This window comes from Ipomoea nil, unplaced genomic scaffold (genome assembly GCF_001879475.1).
Source record: "Ipomoea nil cultivar Tokyo-kokei standard unplaced genomic scaffold, Asagao_1.1 scaffold1237, whole genome shotgun sequence".
Taxonomy (NCBI): Eukaryota; Viridiplantae; Streptophyta; class Magnoliopsida; order Solanales; family Convolvulaceae; genus Ipomoea; species Ipomoea nil.
This window is the reverse complement of record NW_017617665.1, coordinates 2,014,251-2,037,056: the sequence shown is the minus strand read 5'-3', so window position 1 is coordinate 2,037,056 and position 22,806 is coordinate 2,014,251. Positions and strand designations below refer to the sequence as shown.

The following is a 22,806-nucleotide window of genomic DNA, read 5'->3' as shown; positions in this document are numbered from 1 at the left end:
TGTTGGTATAAGAGATTTGATTCATTTGTTCTGAGCCTTGGATGCAACAGATTTAACTCAGACCTTTGTGCATATTGCAAGAGATTTAATGATAATTAGTTTATCGTTTTACTGGTGTATGTTGATGACATGTTGGTAGTAAGCCCCAAGAATGATCGTATCATAGAGATGAAGGCTCAACTGGCTAGGGAACTTGAAATGAAGGACTTGGGACCAACAAACAAGATTCTATGGATGCAAATTCACCGAGACAAAAATAATAGGAAGATTTGGCTTTCTCAGTAGAATTACTTGAAGAAAATCTTGCGGCGCTTCAAACCATTGTCTGCAAATTCACATTAGTTGACATTACAGCACTCAAACCCTCAAACCATTGTGTTACCAATAAATATCTTAAAAATATCAAATCCCCTAATTGCATTAGCAGTCTGGAGGAATGCAGATTAAACAAACGCCAAAACTCTTAACAACTTCAAGGATACAAAAATTTCAGTGTTTTCTTGAAAGAAGAAAATGGAGCGAGGGTTGTTTGAACTAAACAACACATAATAGTCAAACCTATGTTTGCATAAACCTAACCAACGACATGAATTTGCAAATGCATTTAATGACCAGCTTGAGAGTTGGCGAATATTTACTGTACATAAAATTCTCTCTTTATGAGCCTCTCTGAAACAGATGTTATGCATGACACTGTGCACCCTATAAGTCTTACTTTTGCCATCAAAAGTCTGTTTGCTTGTTAAAATAAGACTTGAATCAATGAAGTCCTTTAATCAATTTTGCCATCATTCTAATCAACACGTACAAAGTAAAGCTTTAGAAATTCAGTATTTCAATGATAACTAAAAAGCAAACTTCTAAATGTATGAATCACCAGAAGCAAAATTACTACGAATTGGGCACATTGCAAATCCTTGCTAACCCCTGTGGAAAGAATACACTTCAAACATCCTAGTACATATCAAAATATAAATACATGTAAATTAATGCTCATACACAATTAAGAAAATAAATTAGATGCATGCGGTAATATAATATGGGTTTATTCTCAATATGATCCCTTAGATTTTCAAGAAAGACCATAAACGCTATCCAAATGTGTGCTCCAGGTAAAGCCTACTTTGTAAACCTAGTCAGTAAAGGATCACAGTGAGGTAAACTAACTTAGGTTATCCATAATTAACTTACTCAAACTAAGAAGGTCAATAAACAGTTCTCATGGGTAGTTGAACTTAGAGCAACTACATTTGTGATTTTGGGCAACTTTTTTGTAGTTCAAAAAAGTATAATGGAGTTCTTACACAAACTAGTAAGTTGCCCGTGCGATGCACGGCTATATTGTTATAGTATAATTACAAAATATTAGAGGTTAAACATATAGTAAATAAAATAAATTTAATTTGTTAGCATTGCGAAGATAATAAAATTACAAATTATTAAAAATTTATTTGTAAACTACATTTTGAGTAGAATTTAACAAACACAAGGAAATCAGTTAGGAAACTCTCCGCATCCAGTGTTATCTCTCGCGATCGTTTACGTCTTTGATGGCGGCACAACCGGGGGCCGCCGCGCCCCCTCCCCGCACCTTCGCAGATATACTCGCCTGCTCTTCCGTTGATTCGCCTCTTCGATCACCGGGATGATACAAGGGTATGTCCGCGGTCTCCTTCTCTGACGCAGATTTTCGCCAGTTCTCTCAGAAATTCCGGTTTGCCCTGATCGGAAAATTCGTGAAAAGCCGTCCGCCGATGGTCGACCTACGCAAAACCTTCGATCAAGTCGGATTTGGCGGAGCGTTCACTCTCGGTTTGCTTGACCAGCGTCATATTCTGATCAACTTCGATCATGAGAACACCTATGAACGATGCTGGCCTCGACGATCCTAGTGAATTAAAGGTGCCCTCATGCGTGTCTTCAAATGGTCTCCAGATTTTAGGCCTGAGATTGAATCCCTCATCGTGCCGGTGTGGATAGCATTTGAAGGTTTGCCAGCTCATCTCCAGGACAAACGAGCTATCTACTCGATCGCCAATCTGATTGGCCCTCCTCTGAAGGTCAACGCCTCCACACTCATGCACAATCGACCCTCCATGGCTAGGGCTGGTGGCTTTGCACAGAAGGTTACGTATGAACACATCCCCCCATTCTATTTGGGATGCCAGAAGTTTGGCCACCTGACTCCAGATTGCCGTATACACCTAGACGATACTCACAAAGAGCCCCAAGTTGAACATATGCCTGACCGCCAGCCTCAAATTGTGCTGCCAAGAAAGCGATGGCGTCAGGTGACACAGGAAATTCCGGTAAATGTACCTGAGCCTGCTCTGCAATCCACAACTCCCCAAGCTGCCCAACCAAATGATTGCATACATGATGCTGATAGCTCCACGCCACCATTACCAATCCTGGAGGCTAATGCCTCACTTGGGGATGCTGTCATAAATGACCAGTGCCTCCGCCAATCATCCCTCTCAGAATCTCAACCCGGTCATTTTTCAGAAGGTGATGAAGTCCAAGACTGTCAGGTTTTTAGCCAGACCCTCATCGAATCTTGGAAGGAAGCCAGCAAGAGGGTTGCCTCTAAATTGGGAGGATCGATACCAGACAACTTCATTACTGTTACCAAGAAGAAGAGACGACCTCGAAAAGACTACTTGGCCAATGTTCCCTCCGTCACGACATGCCAAGCCGCTGGCAAAATCAATCGAGTTACTTTCTCCCGTCGATTGAAATGAATGTGCTAAGCTGGAACGTCAGGGGCTTGCCTTCCTCACGGCGCAGGCTCAAACGGCTTATTCGACGTGAGCATGTCAATTTTGTCTCTATTCTGGAACCAATGATCAATCAAGATCGGTTGAGTAATTATGTTCTGGAACTCAACCTAGACAACGACTTTGCTTCTTCAGCTTCAAAAATCTGGATTCTCTGGACTAGCTCATGCACAGTTGAGATATTACATGACAATTAACAATTTCTACTGTGCAGAATCCAATACCTTCCCTCGCAATTTTCCTTCACTTTCTGCACGATTTATGCGAAGCATTCTCGGGCTGAAAGGGCACATTTATGGGTGCAACTAACTTCTTTGTTGGATGACTCTATTCCGATTCTTCTAGGGGTGGACTTTAATGTTATCTCCAGCATATCAGAATATCGCGGAGAGGCAGTACCAGGCATGAATAGTATTTCTGACTTCTTAGATTTTATAAACGACAATTCCTTGATCGATCTGGCTGTATTGGGGAATCAATATACTTGGCATGGAGTGCGTAGTTCGGGCGCAGTGTGGAAGCGTCTTGATTAATTTTTGATGAATGCATCCATGCGTGACTACTTCACAGAAGTTACAATAAACATTTTGCCCAGGTCTTCATCAGATCACGCACCCATTCTGCTACAGGGAACTAAAAGTGATATGTCTGCACCAAAACAATTCAGATTTCAAAATATGTAGTTATCACATCCTGGTTTTACAAACTTTGTCACAGCTAATATGCGGGCTCTTGCTTTCAAACTTAAACGGCTCAAAATGGCCCTTCGTACTTGGAACAAGGAAATTTTTGGAAACATTTTTGACCGAATCAAGAATCTTGAAACCAGGGTTGCAGAAGCGGAACTCAATCATGCAAATAGTCCGTCCAGCGAGACTTGATCGAATCTGCATAATCTGCACGCAGAACTCCTCTTAGCCCTCAAGCAGGAGGAATGCTTCTGGAAACAAAAGGCACGGGTGAAATGGATCAAGGAGGGGGACGCTAATACCCATTTCTTCCATTTTGTAGTGAAGGACAAACACCGTAGACAGCGGATCAGCGCCATCAAAGCCACAAACGGGGCTCTTTTAACCTCACAAGCCGATATTCAGACCGAGGCCGTGGCTTTCTACTCTAATCTTTTTGCAGTTGAGGCTTGCCCGAGCTTGGATTATCTTTTAAACTGCCTCCCTGCTGGCCTGGTAACGGAGGAGATGGAGTATTTAGTGGCACCAGTAACACAAGAGGAAGTTAAAAGTGCGGTTTGGAGGCTGGATCCTGACAGTGCTACAGGCCCTGATGGATTCTCAGGCTCTTTCTTTCGTCACTGTTGGGAAATGGTTAAAGGGGATGTTTTCGATGCAGCTCTTGATTTTTTGGCAAGAGTGCATCTACCGAGGGCCTTGGCAAGTGTTATTTTGTTGCCCAAGAAGCCCAATGCCGATTCCTTTGCAGATTTTCGGCAAATTTGCCTATGCACGTTTATGTGCAAGGTTTTCACGAGAATTATAACCTCCCGTATCAGCCCGGTTCTCCCCAAGCTAGTTTCCAGGGAGCAAGCAGGGTTTGTGGAAGGACGGAATATTCAAGATAATATTCTTCTAGCTTTTGAGCTGCTACAATACCTGAACAAACGATGCCGAGGATCAAATGTCATAATAAAGCTAGATATGATGAAAGCCTTCGACCGGATAGAATGGCCGTGCGTTCGCGCTGTCTTAATCAAATTTGGATTTCCACTTTCCTTTGTTAATATTGTTTCGCAGAATCTAGAAGCTACGAGGTTGTCAGTTTTGGTAAATGGGATCAGTTGTGGATTTTTCCAACCCACCCGAGGTGTCAAGCAGGGAGACCCTTTATCACCGTTACTCTTTATTATGGTCTCGGAAGCTTTATCCCGCTCTCTCAGCTCGTTTTAAAGATGGGTGTTGGCCTGCTCTCACCACACTCTTCGTCCTTGGGATGCCCTACGATCACCCACTTAGCTTTCGCCGACGACATAATTATTTTTGTGAATGGGGCGTCGCGTTCGCTAAAAGCTTTGATGGAGGTCCTCACACAGTACCAGGACGGCTCTGGCCAAAAGATTAACCTTCGGAAAAGCTTCTTTGTTGTTTCCAGGCACTGTTCCAATTAGCGGGCCACCACTATGGCGCGTATTCTTGGCATGCAGAGATCGAATTTGCCCTTTCGTTACTTGGGTGTGAACCTTTTTTTTAGGGAGAAACCGATCGCTGTACTATCAACATCAATTGGAGAAGGTAGATAACAAATTATTGGGCTGGCAACGAAAGCTGTTATCTCCCGGCCGTCGCCTGACATTAATCAAGCATGTATTAGCCATGATCCCCCTCTACACGACTGCGTCGATTATGCTTCCCCGTCAGACAGAGAAGTCTCTCGAATCCAAATTTGCAAGATTTTTTTGGGGGTCTTCGAACGGATATCAAAAAAGGCACTGGGCGTTTTGGGGGAAACTCTGCTACCCAACTAAAGAGGGCGGGTTAAGAGTCCGTTCGCTGGAGACTATACAACAAGCTTTTTCGGCGAAGCTACAATTTAACTTCTTGCGCGGAGGCTCTCTATGGAGCGAGTTTTTGGATGCCAGCTATCCGAATGATCGCGCACGCAGGGCTCCCTCAATTACTTGGAGAAGAATGCAGCAACAACTAGAATTTGTGAATGATAACGTGGAGATTACCTCTTCAGGGAATCCTATTTGGTCCCCTTCAACTTACGGGGATTTCACTTTTTCAACAGCTTATGACCTTCTCCGCTCGAAGCAAGGACGTTGTTTGTCCTCATCATGCATATGGGGCGGTGGATTGCCATCCAAAGTCTCTATTTTTATGTGGAAACTGCTCCGTCGTCTGCTCCCTTATCCGGATGTCATCCAAAGCTTTGGATTTCACCTGCCATCAATCTGCCCATTCTACCGAAGTCAATCAGCCTCGCTAAACCACTACTTACATACCTGTCACAGTATAAAGGAAGTTTGGAGACATTTTGGAGGCATTTTTGGTTTGCTAACTGTCCCTGCAGGTTCTCTCCGTGCACGGTGCCATTCGTGGTGGCTATTCGCACCCCCGGGATCAGCTCTGGAAATCATTGCTCGTTTAACCCCTTGTTTAATCCTATGGTTTTTGTGGAAGGCTTACAACAACTGCCTATATGATGATTCGCCTTTCTCGTCTGCCGGAGTCATCATCAACATCAAACGTGAAATAATGCTAATCTCTTTGGCTCGACCGACTCGCTGGAGTTGTCCCTGAGATGTTGCTTTTGTTCGTGGTGGCTTGGTGGGTCGTTTTGTTCCTCCCTAAAAATCTGTAACTCTATGGGTTAAGTGGATGACACCGCCGATGGGAAGACTCAAGCTCAACACCGACGCTATTTTCACAGAAAGTGGCGTGGCTGGTGGTGCGTGTTTGAGAGATTCGCGCGGCCAGCTTCTTCTGGGGTTCTGCTTTCGCTTTTCTGCTTCTTCAGCACTGGAGGCTGAAACCTAGGCTCTTCGCCTTGGTTCAATGGTGTGAAGTGTAACACCCCCAAAACAACAAGACCTAAAAACAAGTCTAAACACATGCAAATTAACAACAAAACAAGTACAGCGGAAGATAAACTGAAACTGGATAAAAGAAATCCAAAACGGGGGGTGTTATGCCACGTATACCACACTAGGTAACGCTAAGGCGACAATCTGCAAGTGTAACACACTATCCCAAAACATCAGTCTAAAAACAATCTAAAACCATTGGCGCGCAGGCCACAAAAACACAGTCTAAAGATACAGGTACTAAGCTACCGGCTCTAGACATCGCGCTCGACTACTCAACACCTGAAAGAACACAAAGATAAACATCGGGGCGACGCCCGGTCAGCGAAAGATGCTGGTAACCCACCAATACCGTTAAGTATCATAAATAGGTAGATATAAGATATAAAAACCATTTTCGAAACGGAATACATATATATAAGTCAAAAGCCAAGATCAAAAGACAACACAAGACTCACCACTCGCAAGGATAACACCGGGAACACATCCCAACCACAAAGGTTAAGCACACATAAGGATAAAGACTCACCCAATGGCAACACATGCCAAACAACACAAGTCTCCGTGACTACACACGTCACGAGAGAAGATCACACAGCCACGGCTACACAAGCCCTCGTGACATCACCCATCACGAGTTGATATGCCTTCCTTATGCCCTGTTCCAACCTTATGGCTACCCCCAACCTTGTACCTTCGGTGCCAACCATTACCTCTAGAAAGCCCCTGTACAGCCAAGTCCAACCTTATTCCTCCGGGACCGTCGTCCCCCACCTATAACCACCAACGAAAACCCACCAATTCACGGCAACACATGCCCGGATAACACAATGTTATCCCCCAAACACGTGGACTCAGCCACAACTCCATGAAATCACGTCACGGCCACTTACGAGGATCGCTGTAATACCTTGGTGACTAGCGTCCCATACCACTAATCGTGCAATCCAGGTAGAGCCACACACGCACCACCACTCACACGAAAGTCAAGCAACGGATTACAACGAAGGTATGAAACATACTCAATCAAGGAACGGGTCACCACCCAACAACAACAACGATGAATAACGCAAGTTATCATCAACCCAACAGAAGGTACGAACAACACATACGCTAGCATTAAGACAACAAACTAGCATGCTTATCAACAGGGAAACTCAAGATAGTTCCGAGGAACACACAAGACACTTCTTGGTTCAACGAAACACAATGTTGAACACTTAGCACGATTCACGACACCAAAGATCCTACATGGATACCTACCATATAGCTCTAGACCTACGAAACATCAAGAAGACACTCAAATAGTTCCACAAAAGAACAACGGGAAGCCAAAAGATCAAACACCGAGACAAACAAATCACGGGGAACAAATCCCGAACCAAACACCACCGTGTACCCCGCGGGTGGACACACGGGTAGGCCCCTACCCGTGGTTCTGCCCGCGGGTACAACACCCACATTCCCGTGTACCGGCGGGTAGGCGGCGGGTAGGGCTCTCCCCGCCGTTCCGCCCGCGGGTACACGCTCCTGTGTCAAACAATCCCTTCGGGGATTTTCTTCTCCAAACACAAGTTCAAGTCCAAAACATGCCAAATCTCACCAAACACAACAAAATGACTTGAACCATGGAAAATGCCAAGCAATGGCACAAAGGAATCCTAAACACAAGCTCTAGATATGCAATATCACAAGATAAATGCATAAACTCTCACATTTCATAGCAAAACACAAATAGAAGCCAAGAAATCATATATAGGTAAGCAAAATAGGTTTTGTAGAGCATGGGTTACCTCTTGAAGACCAAAAGACTCCTCTTACACCACAACAAGCTCTCCACTAAGCTCACTAGCCAAACCCACTTCAAGATCAAACCAAAAGATCATAAAGATCCTACCTTTAAGAAAAAGACAACTAAGATGGAACCAAAAAGACTAGACAAGCTTAGATCTTACCCTTCTAGATGCCCAAATAGGTGAAAGATTGAATCTTGGAAGCAAAACTTGGAATCTTGACAAAAGTCTCACTTGGCTTGAATAACATGCTACTCTTCTTTTCTAGAGAGAAGGTAGAGATATTTTTCTAGGAATTGCAAGGAATGAAAATGAAGAAGTCTTCTAGGTTTAGGTTACAAAACTAACTCTTGGTGAAAAGACAAGGCTACCCTTACTAACTCTTAGAAAGTGTAAGGAACAAGGGAACTCCTCTCAAAGCACAAGGTACAACACAACTTAAAGATTGACTAGTCAAATACTAGTCCTTGAGTATAAAAAAAAAAATCAGGATTTTAGGAATCAATTCCTCAAGAGAAATAGAATTAATTACTCAATTAATTCATGGATTGGAGTGTGGATTTTTGGGGTGTCACATGAAGTGTTCGCCAGGAAACCGCACAAGGTGGAAGTGGACTCTTTAGCTCTTACCAGTCTGGTTTCTCATCTGGCACGACTGCCGTGGAGGCTGGAAGACTCCATTCTCTTTATTCGATCGCGCCTTGAAGAATGGGGCTCGTCCATCAAGCATGTCTATTGTGAGGCTAATCGTGTGGCCGATGCTCTGGCAACGATTGGCTTAGCTCATAGCTCTTCTCAGATTTTTAATAGCTTGTCTTCCTTGCCGGATTCGGCTAAACTAGCTCTCCTGTATGATCTTGGTGGCTTTGCCACGCGCCGGGCTGTTCGGTGTCAATAATATGGTTTGTTCATTAAAAAAAAACTACATTTTGAGTAATGTTTAAAAAACCTCTAGGTTCACCACAAATTAAAACCTTAACGATCTGGATTACTAACCCTCGAAACTACTACGTACAACTGCCCATGGTTAAACACCGAATTTTTAGTAACAACCCGACATATGATAACGTCTGACCTTGACGTACTTTTGTTGATTATCATGGCGTATGATAGCATAACAGGAAATTGCTTCCTTTGAAATTTAAAAGGAAGTCTTGGGTTTGAAGGAGTCAACGCCAACCGTGGTATCAAAACATTAGTACCTACATTGTTTCCCCATAGAATATGCGCCTCAATAACATGGGGTTTCCTAACTTTGTAACGATCAACCGTGTGCCATTACAAAGCCCCGGTTGGCTTATAACGATCAACCCTGCGCCTCCGCCCTCAAGGGAGGTTTTTGCCTTGTTTTTCTCTTGCAAGGTTTGTTTTTTTTTTGGGCCTTATATGGTGAGAGAAATAGGAAAGGTTCTGCGCGCGTTCTGTGCACATAAAAGGAGACTTTTATTTTTTAAACTTACAAAAAACTTAACAAATGAGATTGCTCTTAAAACTTTGTGGTGACCAAATCAACTATCTAACCAACATGACTAAGGGGTTCATTGCCCCTTCAATACAATCCCTGACCACACGCAAGGAGAGCCTTAAGCCTTCCGAACTCCCAAAAAAAATGTAGTTGTCAATTTCAAAAATGGCTTGTAAGTGTCATTATATTGCAAAGCCAATTAAGTCATGTATTCGATAAGTAAGCTTGGCTCTTTTTGTTTTGGGTGATAAAAGAAACTAACAGTCACTATTCAAAAGTATGCATTGCATAAACCATGCTCTTATACAATAATCCGCAAATCGCACAAGCCTCAAAACTCCAAGAGTGGTTGGCCAAAATCGTATATATTCATGACCTTTCGGTAGGAAAACATCGCTCTTTTGTTATTATATATCTATTAGCTAGTTTTGTAAAGTTAAAAAACAAAATCTAGTGATGATAGATGTGCTCAGCCTGAGGTCAGTGCTAAAATTAGGCAATGCAACACATACATAGGCAATTTAATTGCAATACACACCGTACACATGTACCATTCAATTCGTTTATTCGGAAGAATCATCATCATCATAATCATCATCATCATAATAATAATCATCATCATCATCATCGTCATCATCATCATCATCGTCATTGTCATCGTCATCGTCATCGTCATCGTCATCGTCATCGCCATCGTCAGCATCTTCAACTTCTTGTATTTGGTCCACTGTAATTAAATCAAATGACAAAAAAGCAGTTAAGAATAAATTGAGCAAAATTTATAATTCAAAAAAAGACATACTGTGAGAGAAAAGAGGCAGACCATGGCGAATAATGATGGGTTTGCTTCCATAAATCTCCCGGTTATCACTAATTTCTTGGGCAGATTCCTTAACAAGGTGGGGGCAATTTAGTAACTCAATTGACTCCAGTGTGTTTACATATTCAAAGCCAGTTGGAATAGCTTTCAATTTGGTACACCTTTTAAGGATTAGGTGCTTAAGGCAGCGAAACTGATTCTCTCCATCGACCTCCCAACTTTCAAGGTTTTCAGCTTCAAGGTACAAGAATTGTAGCTTATAGAAGTGACCAACTGTGCATGTGGGTTTCCAATTTGGATAATCAGACACTTCTTTCAGTTCCAGTGCTTCAAGATTGGGCAAAATGCCAAGTAAGTTTATTTCACTCCACGGCAAACAAGTTCTCTTCAGTTTCAATTCCCTGATGTTGATGTATAGTGGCAAACAGTACCTCAGTTCCCGAAGGCCTGATGGTGAGCCTTTCCGGAATGCAATCATTAATGTCTCCAGGTTATACAAACATTCAAGGTTCTTAAGGTTAGCAGGCTCTATGGCCTTTGGACTTGGTTTAGATCCACAAATAATCCCCAACTTTTTTACATTTGGAATCCTTGAAAACACTTCTTCGGTACAATGGTCTAGACTCAACCAGTACAATGTTTGCAAGGCCTCTTTGACCTCATTTGGAGGATCCACTGAAAGAGCATAACTAACCTCAACATGCCTTAGCTGTGGTGACTCCAAAACTTTAGATGGCAAACACATATCCGCTCCATTATGGGAAATAATAAGTGTTTGCAAATTCACATTAGTTGACACAACATCACTCAGACCCTCAAACCATTGTGTTACCGATAAATATCTTAAAAATATCAAATCTCCTAATTGCTGCATTGGCAGTCTTTGGAGAAATGAAGATTGAACAAATGCCAAAACTCTTAACAGCTTCAAGGACACAAAAATTTCAGTGTTTTCTTGAAAGAAGAAAATGGAGCGAGGGTTGTTTGAACTAAACAACACATAATAGTCAAACCTATGTTTGCATAAACTTAACCAACGGCACGAATTTGCAAATGCATTTAATGACGACGTTGGAAGTTGCTGAGTATTTACTGCACACAAAATTCCCTCTTTCTGACCCTCTCTAAAACAGATGTTATGCATGACATTGTGCACCCTACAAGTTTTAATTTTGCCATCAAAAGTCTGTTTGCATATCAACACAAGACTTGAATCAATGAGGTCCTTCAAGTAACAATAAGCAATTGTTTCTAACTCCTCATTCTTTGATGGCTTCACAAATCCTTCAGCAATCCATAACCTAAGAATTGTTTCAACTTGGATTTCACTGCGTTTTGGAAAGACTCCAAGATATAGAAAGCAAACTTTCAAATATTCTGGCAACTCATTGTACATAAGAATGAGTGCATTGTAATCTAGAATCCCCAACAATTCTATTTCCTTTTCAATCTTTTTCAATTCATGTTGTATGTTGTTTTTGCATTCAGATAAGCGCTTGGCAACTACAAAAATTGACACTGGCAATCCTTCACATATTTCCACAACATGGAACAAGTCACTCCTGAATTTTCCAAAACTTGGTGCCCTATACCTTTGAAGAGGAAAGATAGTATAGAATAGATCCCAACTTTCATTTCGATCTAGTAAATTCATAACATGATATGTACCTTTGATTTTGCAAGCAAAGTTAGCCACTCCATAGAATCTAGTGGTTAGCAATATGCAACTTCCATTCACTGCAGACTCGCAAAATAAGTCTTCTAATCGATCCCAAAGATGATTGCTCCATATGTCATCCAAAACAATTAGACACCGCTTTTCATTCAAGCATTCACAAACCTGCTCCCAAAGAGGGACTTCCTTTTTAATTTCATGATTTGGTGAAATTGACTGGAGAAGGTCCCGTAGCACTTTGGTCTCTTTGTAATTTTGAGTCACTGTAACCCATCCCCGTACCTGGAAATGCAATGCAACCTCTTGATCTTCCAAGATTTTTCTTGCTAAAGTAGTCTTCCCTATGCCTAGCATCCCAATAATTGGGATTACTTTGACACCATCAAATTGACTGAAGAGTCGATCCTTGATCATACTAACGTCATTTTGATGACCGATCATTCTTCCCTCCTCAAGTTTTGGATAGCACCGCGAGAATTCAAATTCAGACTGAGTATGATTGGCTTCATTCCTTGCTGTGTTGCGGATAGTGCTCAACACCTTATCTGCGTTTTCTGTAGCTTGATGCAAGGTTTGAAAGAGTTCTTCTAGGTGCTCTTTGTTGGCCACACAAAGGTTTCTAATAAATTGTTTTCTGATGTCTTTTTTAGCTTTGAGTACAAAGTCTGTGATTTCAGCTGCACCAAAATTGGATTTATGTAGAAACTTTTGCAAAGCAAAGAGCGTTTTTTCGAGAGATCCTATTGCTGTTATTACGTCGTCAGACAACCATATGGTGGGTTGCAATAACCTAACTGCTCTCAAGAGATCTGTTAAATCATCACAACATTCATAAGTCTTCAGTCTCTCCTCCAGCTCTACTCTCTTTTCTTCCGCTTGTTTCAAGATTTGACACAGTTCCGAGGATGCTTCATCTTCATCCACTGTGTCTTGGGCCAGAACAAAACTGCTCAAGTGTATCTTGATCTCATCTTCAACTAAATCTCCTATTTCGGTTTCCGAATCTTTGATTGAAGGAGCACGAATATGAAGAAATAATTGTCGCAAAGAAGAAAGACTTTCAATGAGAGATTTGAACAGGGTTTGAATTTGATCATAACCCATGCTCCTCCCGTTGGATTGTATAGACTTCATATGATGATCCATTATTCTCTTGAGATAAGTTAAATCACCATTCTGTCTCTCATACTCTCCTCCGCAGTTGATAATCTCCACCACATCTGCAGTATTTTCTTGTGCTTGTTGCAAGATTTGACAGAGTTGCTGGGAAGTTGCTTCTTGATGCACTGCGTCGTCTTTGGCTTTGGCCACAACAAAGTTGCTTAGCTGTATTTCGATGTCATCTTCAACCTTGAGTGCAAAGTCTCTTACTAAGGTTCCAAAATATTTGATTGCAGCACCACCGACACTTGATTTCTCTTCAAGAAAGTCCTGCAAAGAAGAAAGGTTTTCATAGAAAGATTTGATGAGTGCTTGATCATCATGAAGATGAAGAGGAACTCTTGGGATGGGTTGCAGAAAATGAAGCTCAATTGTTGTCTTTAGAGAAGTTAAAGCAACATAAGCCATCTCTCTCTCTCACTCTTTAATTTTTCTGTGATTTCTTCAATGGATGGGAAAATGCAATTTCAAGTTTGAGCTAGGTAGGTATAACTTACAAGAGTGAGTTATGAGAACTGAGAAGCAGTTTGAGGGTGGATTGTGATAATAGCAAAAGAGAAATGGACGAGTAAATTCGGTTGAGTTAGGCACTAGGCGGCGGCCAGTAGCCTATGCCGGAGCCTAGGGGGAAAATCACTACGGTTTAGGAGTGTCTAGCGCCTAGACCGATTTTTTCAACAATGAGTAAAATAGAAAATATGTGTATGTATCTCGTGTTATGCGTTTCTGTACATCATGTAATGCAATTCTGTACATTAAGCGTATAGATTCTGTACCTAAAATAAATTAAAATTTATGTTCGAAACATTAGAAACGGAAAGTTACGAAGTCTGTTAAAGCTTATACATCAAATGACGTCGTTTTGATCCAAGATCCACAATGTTATGTGGAACTTGGTCCACAATATAAATTGCCACTTAGGCCAACAAATTGCAAATTTTATCATGTACAGGTCCACATTGTATTGTGGACTTTGGATTAAAACGACGTGGTTTTGATATTTAAGTTTTAAATGATTATGTAATTTTTCATTTATCATGTTTCAACTCAAATTTTAAATTTTAATTTATTCTAGGTACAAAATCAATATGTTAAGGTACAAAATTTTATAGCACGAGATACAAAAAACTCACAACACAAGACCCATACACATGTTATATATTTACTTATTCTCAAATTTGATTTGCGTAGATATTATATATCCTATAGGCACATAAATTCATAATGCAAGACATTAATTCGTAAAATAAGACGCACAATATGTTGTGTGCTACACAACTACTAATCTATTTTAGATACAGAATACATACGCTTAAGCCTTAAGGTACAAAGTTGCATAACATGAGACACAGAAACACATAAAACAGGGCACATACATATGTTTTATATTTACTTAGGCATAGAATTGCATAACGTAAGACACAAAAATGCATAACATACAGAAGAAACAAAAACACATAGCACAACACACAAACGCGCATGTTATATTTACTTTATTTAAGGTACATAATAGCATAACATGAGACACAGAAACGCATACCACAAGACACATACACATGTTTTACAGGAAAAAAAAAACATGTAACGTGAATTGAACAACAAACGGTCACCATTAACATTCAAATTCAAAACTATGTCATGTAGGACCAAAATCCACGGTATAACGATTGTTGCACATGCGGGATTTTTTTTAGTGACCAAGAAAAAACCTAAACTAATGAGGTTGCTCTAAGAAGTTGTGATGATACTAGTAAAAGAATATTCCTTAGGATAAAACCCCTCCTGTGAAAATGATAAAATATTTAATTTTTTTTTTCTATTATCAGAGAAATTCACAGTCACTACTTAAAAAGTGTGTACTGAATAAATCACATTTTTATGCAATAACTCTTAAATTATACATAATAAGTAAATCACATTTGATTATTTCAATTCAATTTAGATGGCGTTGGCAAAAAAGTTTCTCTTATTTATTATTTTAAATCAATTTATGAATGAATGAAGAACCCAGAAGAAATGGCTGATTATTCCATTTATTATGGTCTCGAGTTTCTATTGAAGCAATAAAGATCAAGAGAGTTATCGTTTAAAGGACAGATATTTCAATTTTATTGTTTTTATTTTCAATGTATTGTGGCCATACATTACAATCTTATCTTTATCGCACTCATGTAACATATACACTTGGTATGAGCGTAGACATCAATGGTCTGGCATGCATTACATACTGACCAATCCTCCAGCTATGCTCCAAAACTTGTTTGGTTTGGAGTTAATGCATAGTCAATATTGTCGATTGATAAGGACGGTTTTCACACCTCCATCACAGTATAGAGTTTAATTTAAATATCGTTCCATTGGAGATGACTCTTGTAATGTAAGGAATTGATGCAAAGTGGAGTTAAGCACAAGCTAAAACTATTCTTTTATAAGATAGATCTATCGTTAATGAGTTGGTTTGACATGATTTAACAAATAACAAAATAGACAAGCAAAACAAAGGACCGGGACTTTACTACAAGAAAAAAGTACATGGACAACGGTTTTTCACCGTTGTCGCAGGGGTAAAATTTCTGTTGTTGAAGCCAGTGTTGTTGCAAGTCCCGCGCATAGACAACGGTTTTTAACTGTTGTCTTTTCAAGAAACAACAATGGTTTTTGAACTGTTGACTATTAAGTGTTGTTGAAACCGGTGTTGTTAAAAGTCACGCACATAGACAACGATTTTTGAACCATTGTCTATTGAGTGTTGTTAAAATCGGTGTTGTTAAAAGTCACGCAAACAGACAACGGTTTTTGAACCGTTGTCTATTGAGTGTTGTTGAAACCGGTGTTGTTAAAAGTCACGCTCATAGACAACGGTTTTTTAACTGTCGTCTTCTCTAGAAAAAAAAACGGTTTTTGAACCGTTGTCTATTGAGTGTTGTTGAAACCGGTGTTTTTTTAAAAGTCATGCACATACACAACGATTTTTAACTGTTGTCTTTTCAAAAAGACAATGGTTAAAAATCGTTGTCTATTGAGTGTTGTTGAAACCGCAGTTGTAAAAAGTCACGCCCATAGACAACGGTTTTAAACAGTTGTCTTTTGTAGAAAAGACAACAGTTTTTAACCGTTATCTATTGTGTGTTGTCGAAACCTGTTGTGTTCTCGATAATTTGAAGAATAGACAACGGTTTTTAACCGTTGTCTGATATATGTAAGACAACGGTTTTGAAACGTTGTTTTTAACCTGCTTAGATTTTAAACATAATCATATATAAAAAACAATTTATCCAATCACCATCACCAAGTGTAGTCACACAATTTTGCACAAGCTAAGGTTCAAAATACAAAAGAATTGATTATCAAGTCTAAATACTTCAATGACCAATTCCAATCCAATCACCATCCATGTCATAATATTTCAAAAAACAATTTCAAGAACCAAATCTAAATGTTCACAAAGTTCTAATCATCAAAATCATGCCTATTCTATATAACTTGATACAGTATATGCCTATTCATAACGCACCAGATCAATAACCGTTTTGTCGTAATCAACTTGTTGGAACTATATGTAAAAAGTTAGTAAATATATTAGTACGTACTCAACATAACCACAATATGATGAATTTTATAAAACTATTTGAAATAATAAAAGAAAAAGGTCCATAGTACCTACTCTATATAATTGATACACAATCTGCCTATTCCGAACGCACTAGAACAATATCCTTTTTGTGATAAGCAGCTTGTTGAAACTACATTTCAAAAATATATGAATATAAATATAAAAGTACTCAACATAACTACAATATGATTAATTTTATAAAATTATATTAAAAATGATGATAAAAATCTTACCCATGTTTGAACAAATTCTTTATCAAGAAATATGTGAAATGGGTAAGGAAATGACTTGTTTCTCCAGCTCAACTTTAAATTCCATAATTTCTTGATTAACAGATTTTCCTCCAAAGGTGAGCAAGAGTGTTAAAATTATGCCATAGCTTTTTTTAAACATCATTGAGTATCATGGAGTCCAGATCAGAGGTATATAACTTTTATGTCCATAGTTTTACAGCTTCAAGGATCGCCTATACGTTATTACCCATTTCTGTGTAGTAACGAATCATTCACTTCTCAAACGGACTATTGACAGTACAGTGAAGTATCAAGCAACTGGCTCTCTCCTGTTCCTATTGGCACCAAAATGTCCATTGATCTGGGGAAGTGGATCTTCTAACATTTCCTCACATTGATTCATCCGAGGGAACAGAAGGTAAGATTGCGTTATCCTAATCTCATATTTGGAATTCTGACGACGCGGGGCCTAGTACCAATACCAAGTGAGATTATCAGTCCAACTCTGCTATATACTGTTGATCCACGCCTCTTGAATGGCAAGCACATCCGAGATGTTACACCTGTTAATGCTCCTCCATCATCTGATGCTGATACTCCTGTTGACGACTCGCCACATGCGAAGGATGTTCAGCTATCTCTCCGTCTGAAGGCTCGGGTGTCTAAGCTTGAAACTGTTAATGGCATTATCGCGAAGCAACTCAATGCAGCCCGTACTGAACTTGCGACTGTTCTGCTTCGTCTGAGCTTGACTGAGTCTGATGCTGCTGAGAATGTGAAGTCTGACAGTGAAGGTCCCTCGAATGCTTAAATGTTCCTTTGTCTATCTTTGGCAAAAAGGGGGAGTGCCTAAACTCAGGGGGAGTTTTTGTGTGTTTTTGTAGGACTTCGTATCTTCTGGCCTTGTCTGGGCGTGTGTTTGTGATGACCTCCTGCTTTGTGAAGAATGTTACTACTTGTTTTTGTCCAGCACGACTTGTGTGTTGTTATTTCTTTATGGGTTGTATTTCAGGCTTATGTCCTTTATGCGACAGTTATCTTCCTTTTTATCCCTAGTTTATTGTTTTATATTAGTCGAGTTGTTTTGCCAAATAATAGCCAAAGGTGGAGTTTGTTAGTGTTTTTACTTTCTCCAAAGAAACCCCAACATATAATTGGCAATATTATTATGGCAAACTAAGATAGGGTTTAGCTTGGTGTCTGTTTATTTTTACAGAAGGCTGATTGATCAGGTTCATCAACAGACGCACTGACACTGAAGATCTGATAAAGGAAGATGTTTCCCAAATGCTGAACGCGGTTTGAGAAGACAGTTTTGGAAAGAAAATCAGCGAATCTGTTTTGGAAGGTATGGACCGAATCTTTAAGATTGCATTCTTCACAAATTGTCCTACCATCTACAATCAAAGATATTTTTGGAGAGTGTTCTTACTAAGAGTTAGTTAAATAAACTCATATTATTTATTTGAGTTAATTTCATTTTTAGTCATAGTCCTGGATTTATAAGAGGTAATTCACTTTTAATCATTTTTCAGAATATCGCTCTTTGGTCCTAATATTATTGTGGCATAACTATTCTTTGTCCTCTATTAACAAAATCATTTAAATTCTGTAAAATACAAGGGCATTTTGACCTTCAATTATGATTTTTTTTTCGAAAAAAAAAAAAAAAAGGGTCACCCCACTTTGTATATAAAAAATATATATAAAAAATGTCCTTATGTTTTTAACGGTATTTCAACGATTTTGTTGGCTGATGACCAAAAATGTTCATGTCACAATAATACTAAGATCAAATGAGATGTTTTAATAAATAAATATTAATTAAAAGTGGACTGACACATATAAATTTAGGACAAAAAATAGAATTAACTTTATTAATTTTAAAGAATCTTCAAGTAAGAGCCAAACTCTATACAGACTATGAATAAATAAAGACTAATGCTAGCAAAGAGACTGATATTGTTGATAAAGAAACGAAGCCTAATGCTAGCAAAGAGACTGATACTGTTGATAAATAAACCAAAACTAATGCTAGCAAAGAGACTGATACTGTGAATAAAGAAACAAAGACTAATGCTAGCAAAGAAACTAATACTGTTGATAAAGAAACGAAGCCTAATGCTAGCAAAGAGACTGATACTATGAATAAAGAAACGAAGACTAATGCTAGCAAAGAGACTGATACTGTGAATAAAGAAACCAAGACTAAAACCCCAGAAGAAGAGGCTAAAGAAGATGAAGAGAAGGGGCTTGTTTTGATGTGTTATGCACACCAACCCAATTTTAAGCACGGCTTAATCAAAGGCTCTATGCGAACTCAAAAGCGTAAAATTGTTATTGAGAAACTGTTTCAAGCAAATGCACATTCCCCCCTTGACGCCCCGTAACTCTTCCTAAGCCATAAAAAACCTGATTCATATTCTGAGGCCACGGCACTGTTCAGTCTAGTTGTATCTTCACTTTCCTGGTAACCAGGAATTGCTATTTGAGATTCTTTGACATGGTTAAAATTTACCCTGTTACCCTGCAAAACGTAAAATTTTATAACATTCATAATAAGTTCCATTCCTTACAGAGCATAAAGGGAAACAAGTACAACTATCTAACACTATGCTTCGTTATGTGTTCATGGATCTCAAATCACTAATGCTAGATTCTTACTGAAAGAAGAAAAAGATGTGTAGCTGTGTTGCGTGTGTGGTGGGATATGTGTGCTTCTGTGAGTTTATTGTTTATAATGCTGATGTCTACGTTGACAATTTTGTGTTCTAATAAAAAACGAGTGAAATCTTATATTATTAATACTTTAGGGTCTCGAGAATATATGTTATGAATGGTGTATTCGTGTGATGAAAAATGCATATCTCAACTTAGGATGAATCGACATGCTATCAATTAATCATTCTGCTTCATAGTTATATTTTATGAGCATTGTAACTTTCATTGGATTGGTTTGAATATTTTGTTAAAAATAACATATGTTATGCTTCTTCTGAATATTGTTAAATATTGTTTAAAAAATTTTGTTATTTATATGACCATTTTGTTTCATAATTTACATATCATTATTTTAATATTATTGATAAGCTAAGGAATAATGGTGATATGTTGATTACCAGGAAGTTGACTTGATATGATCATGATGATGATCATGATAATATATTAATTACTAGTTGATTATGGAATGATGATTAATTGATGCCTAATAATAATAATAATAATAATAATAATAATAATAATAATAATAATAATAATAATAATAATAATAATAATAATAATAATAATAATAATAATAATAATAATATTTTTTGTACAAGGGCATTTATGTCTTTTAAACATATATTGTATTCCTATTCCTTAACCAACCAAACATTGGAATACAGTTCCCAATGTCTATTCCTTCAGCGAACCAAACAACAGTATAGAATTCCTATTATATTCCTTACCTATTCCATTCCCTATGGAATAACATTCCTATTCCCTCCAAATTTATTCCATGAACCAAACGTGCCATTAATGTTGGTAATTAAGTCCTATCAAATGCGCCATTGGACGATACATCGAGTGTATTGACACCGACAGTGAATATGTGGAGAATTCTGAAATTTTTTCTTCTCTTGCGGATCATCATCGTTGTTAGCGCAATGGGCAGATGCGGTTTGCATCATTAAGGTAAGTCATTAATTATCTTTTATGGTTATTATTGATAATTAATGCTATAGTTACAGTTAACCGCTGATTTGGACTAGTCACATATTTTTATCTTTAGAAAAATAGAGACATTAAAATGTGCATCACCATGCACCATACTTTGATTTGTTGTTATTATTAATGTTAATAGTGATTATAATGTTACTTATTACTATTAATAATTAATTAATGATGACATTAATACAGTTATGGTATTCAGTTATGCATCTTTAACTGTTTCCAAATAAATTTATGTGACAATATTTCAGTACAGAAAATAATTTTCTTGACATTAAAGTTTTTCGGACTTCAAATTTTGTTAAGTTTTCAAAATTATATCCGAAAACGTTTATAGATGTTAGCGGTTTTACCATTATTTTTTCATATTTAGTCTCCTACTTAATGTGGTAATATTATTATGGTTATTTATTGCGATTTTGGGTATTTGCAACTTTGCCATTAATAATAATAATAATATTATTATTAACTGGGTTATGGAGAGTGATTTCGAATCAATTTTTTTTTGTAAAAACATATATATTTTCTAGGCAATTGACTATTGTCATTAATTCCATAATTTATTTAGTTCTTTGAATTATGATTTTAGTTCTTATTGCCCATATTTGGTTAAGTATGAATAAATGAATATTTGTTCTAAATTCATGCTCTTTAGTTGGTTTATACTCTTTACATAGTTTTATGCATTCAATCACATTAAGTACATAATATTAAGTTTAATTATGCAATTAAGATTTGTAAGACTTTAATTTACAAATGACCGTTATACTTTTGGATTGATATTGTTTGAATTTGTAAATTCAATCTATTTCTCACAAGTTTGATTTTATGCATTAAAACATTTTGTCATGGGCTTACAGTCTGAATCTTTCAAAATATTTATCCATTATTTCATTATTCAATGTTGGGTATTTTTGGTTTGGGTTCATATTAGTACTTTGGAATATATGAGTTTAATGTTTAATTTTGTGCATACTTGTCCTAAGCATAATATTTTGTTTTAAATTATGCAAATTTATTATGCCTTTAGCAATGCATACTTTAGGATAGAATTATATTAGTTCCTTATTAAGTTGGACTTACGCATAAACTTTAGTTGCGGTAGTGCCTGAATTTAAGCACGTTTAGTCCGTTAATTTAGTTCAACAATTGAAGCTTTAATCATAGGTGAACCATACAGTTTTTGGATTATATCCTACAGTTTTTTCCGGTTCATACCCCCAAACAGTTATACGTTAAGTATATGAATCGGGGAGGCATACTAGTTTTAATGGCCATGACTTAAGAACATTTTGTGCCAATAGTCTCCTTAATTTGATACTCTACCTAAGAAGTTGGTTTTCGGTGAGACTTAGTCTCTAACCACATTTCCTAGAGTATATTTAGATTTTCCCATCACAATCTGGTATAATCTGTTTGTCAAAATTTTAAGTATTCCTTGCCAATGTGATTTGATTTTGGTTCATTAAAGAATAGCCATAGCATCTTTAATTTATTGAAGTCTCTTAAGTTTTCAATCTTGGTTAATTAAGGAATAACTACATCATATTCAACTACATTTAAGATTATTAAGTTATGATCTTATAATTTTTAATTTGATTAGGGAGTAGCCACAACATCCTTAATCAGTTAAAACTATATAGGTTATGCAAGGAATTGATAATTGTCTAGTGATCTTATAATTTTAATTTGGTTTGGGAGTAGCCACATCATCCTTAATCTGTTAAAATTATATATTAAGCGGTTTATTTTGATCACATAAAGTTTTGGACATATCATTTGTGATTAATTGTATGTAATATGATGAAATTTAGCCCACAGACAATTTCGTTATATTTGTATAATTAATCAGGATGAAATACTGGACTACGGTCATAATTTAGCCCACAAACAATTATGTATCGAAATGTAGTTTAGTAGTTTTATCAGTGATGATAGAAATAAATCAATTTATTTGTAAATAATGATTTCTAATTCTATCATAAAGTTTAATTTTATGATGTAAACTTTAGATCATATT

At 37.8% G+C, this 22,806-nt stretch overlaps 1 protein-coding gene across 1 annotated transcript; it reads right to left on the bottom strand.

The window, feature by feature from the left end:
• Positions 1-10,352: 10,352 nt before the first annotated feature.
• LOC109183964 (putative disease resistance RPP13-like protein 3) lies at positions 10,353-13,637 on the bottom strand. Its single transcript, XM_019333991.1, has one exon. It carries the CDS (start codon positions 13,635-13,637, stop codon positions 10,353-10,355), a length of 3,285 nt encoding a protein of 1,094 aa, XP_019189536.1.
• Positions 13,638-22,806: the final 9,169 nt, after the last annotated feature.

What these genes read in the sequence shown, in the direction of transcription:
- LOC109183964 (XM_019333991.1), bottom strand. Translation starts at nt 13,637, where the DNA reads ATGGCTTATGTTGCTTTAACTTCTCTAAAGACAACAATTGAGCTTCAT.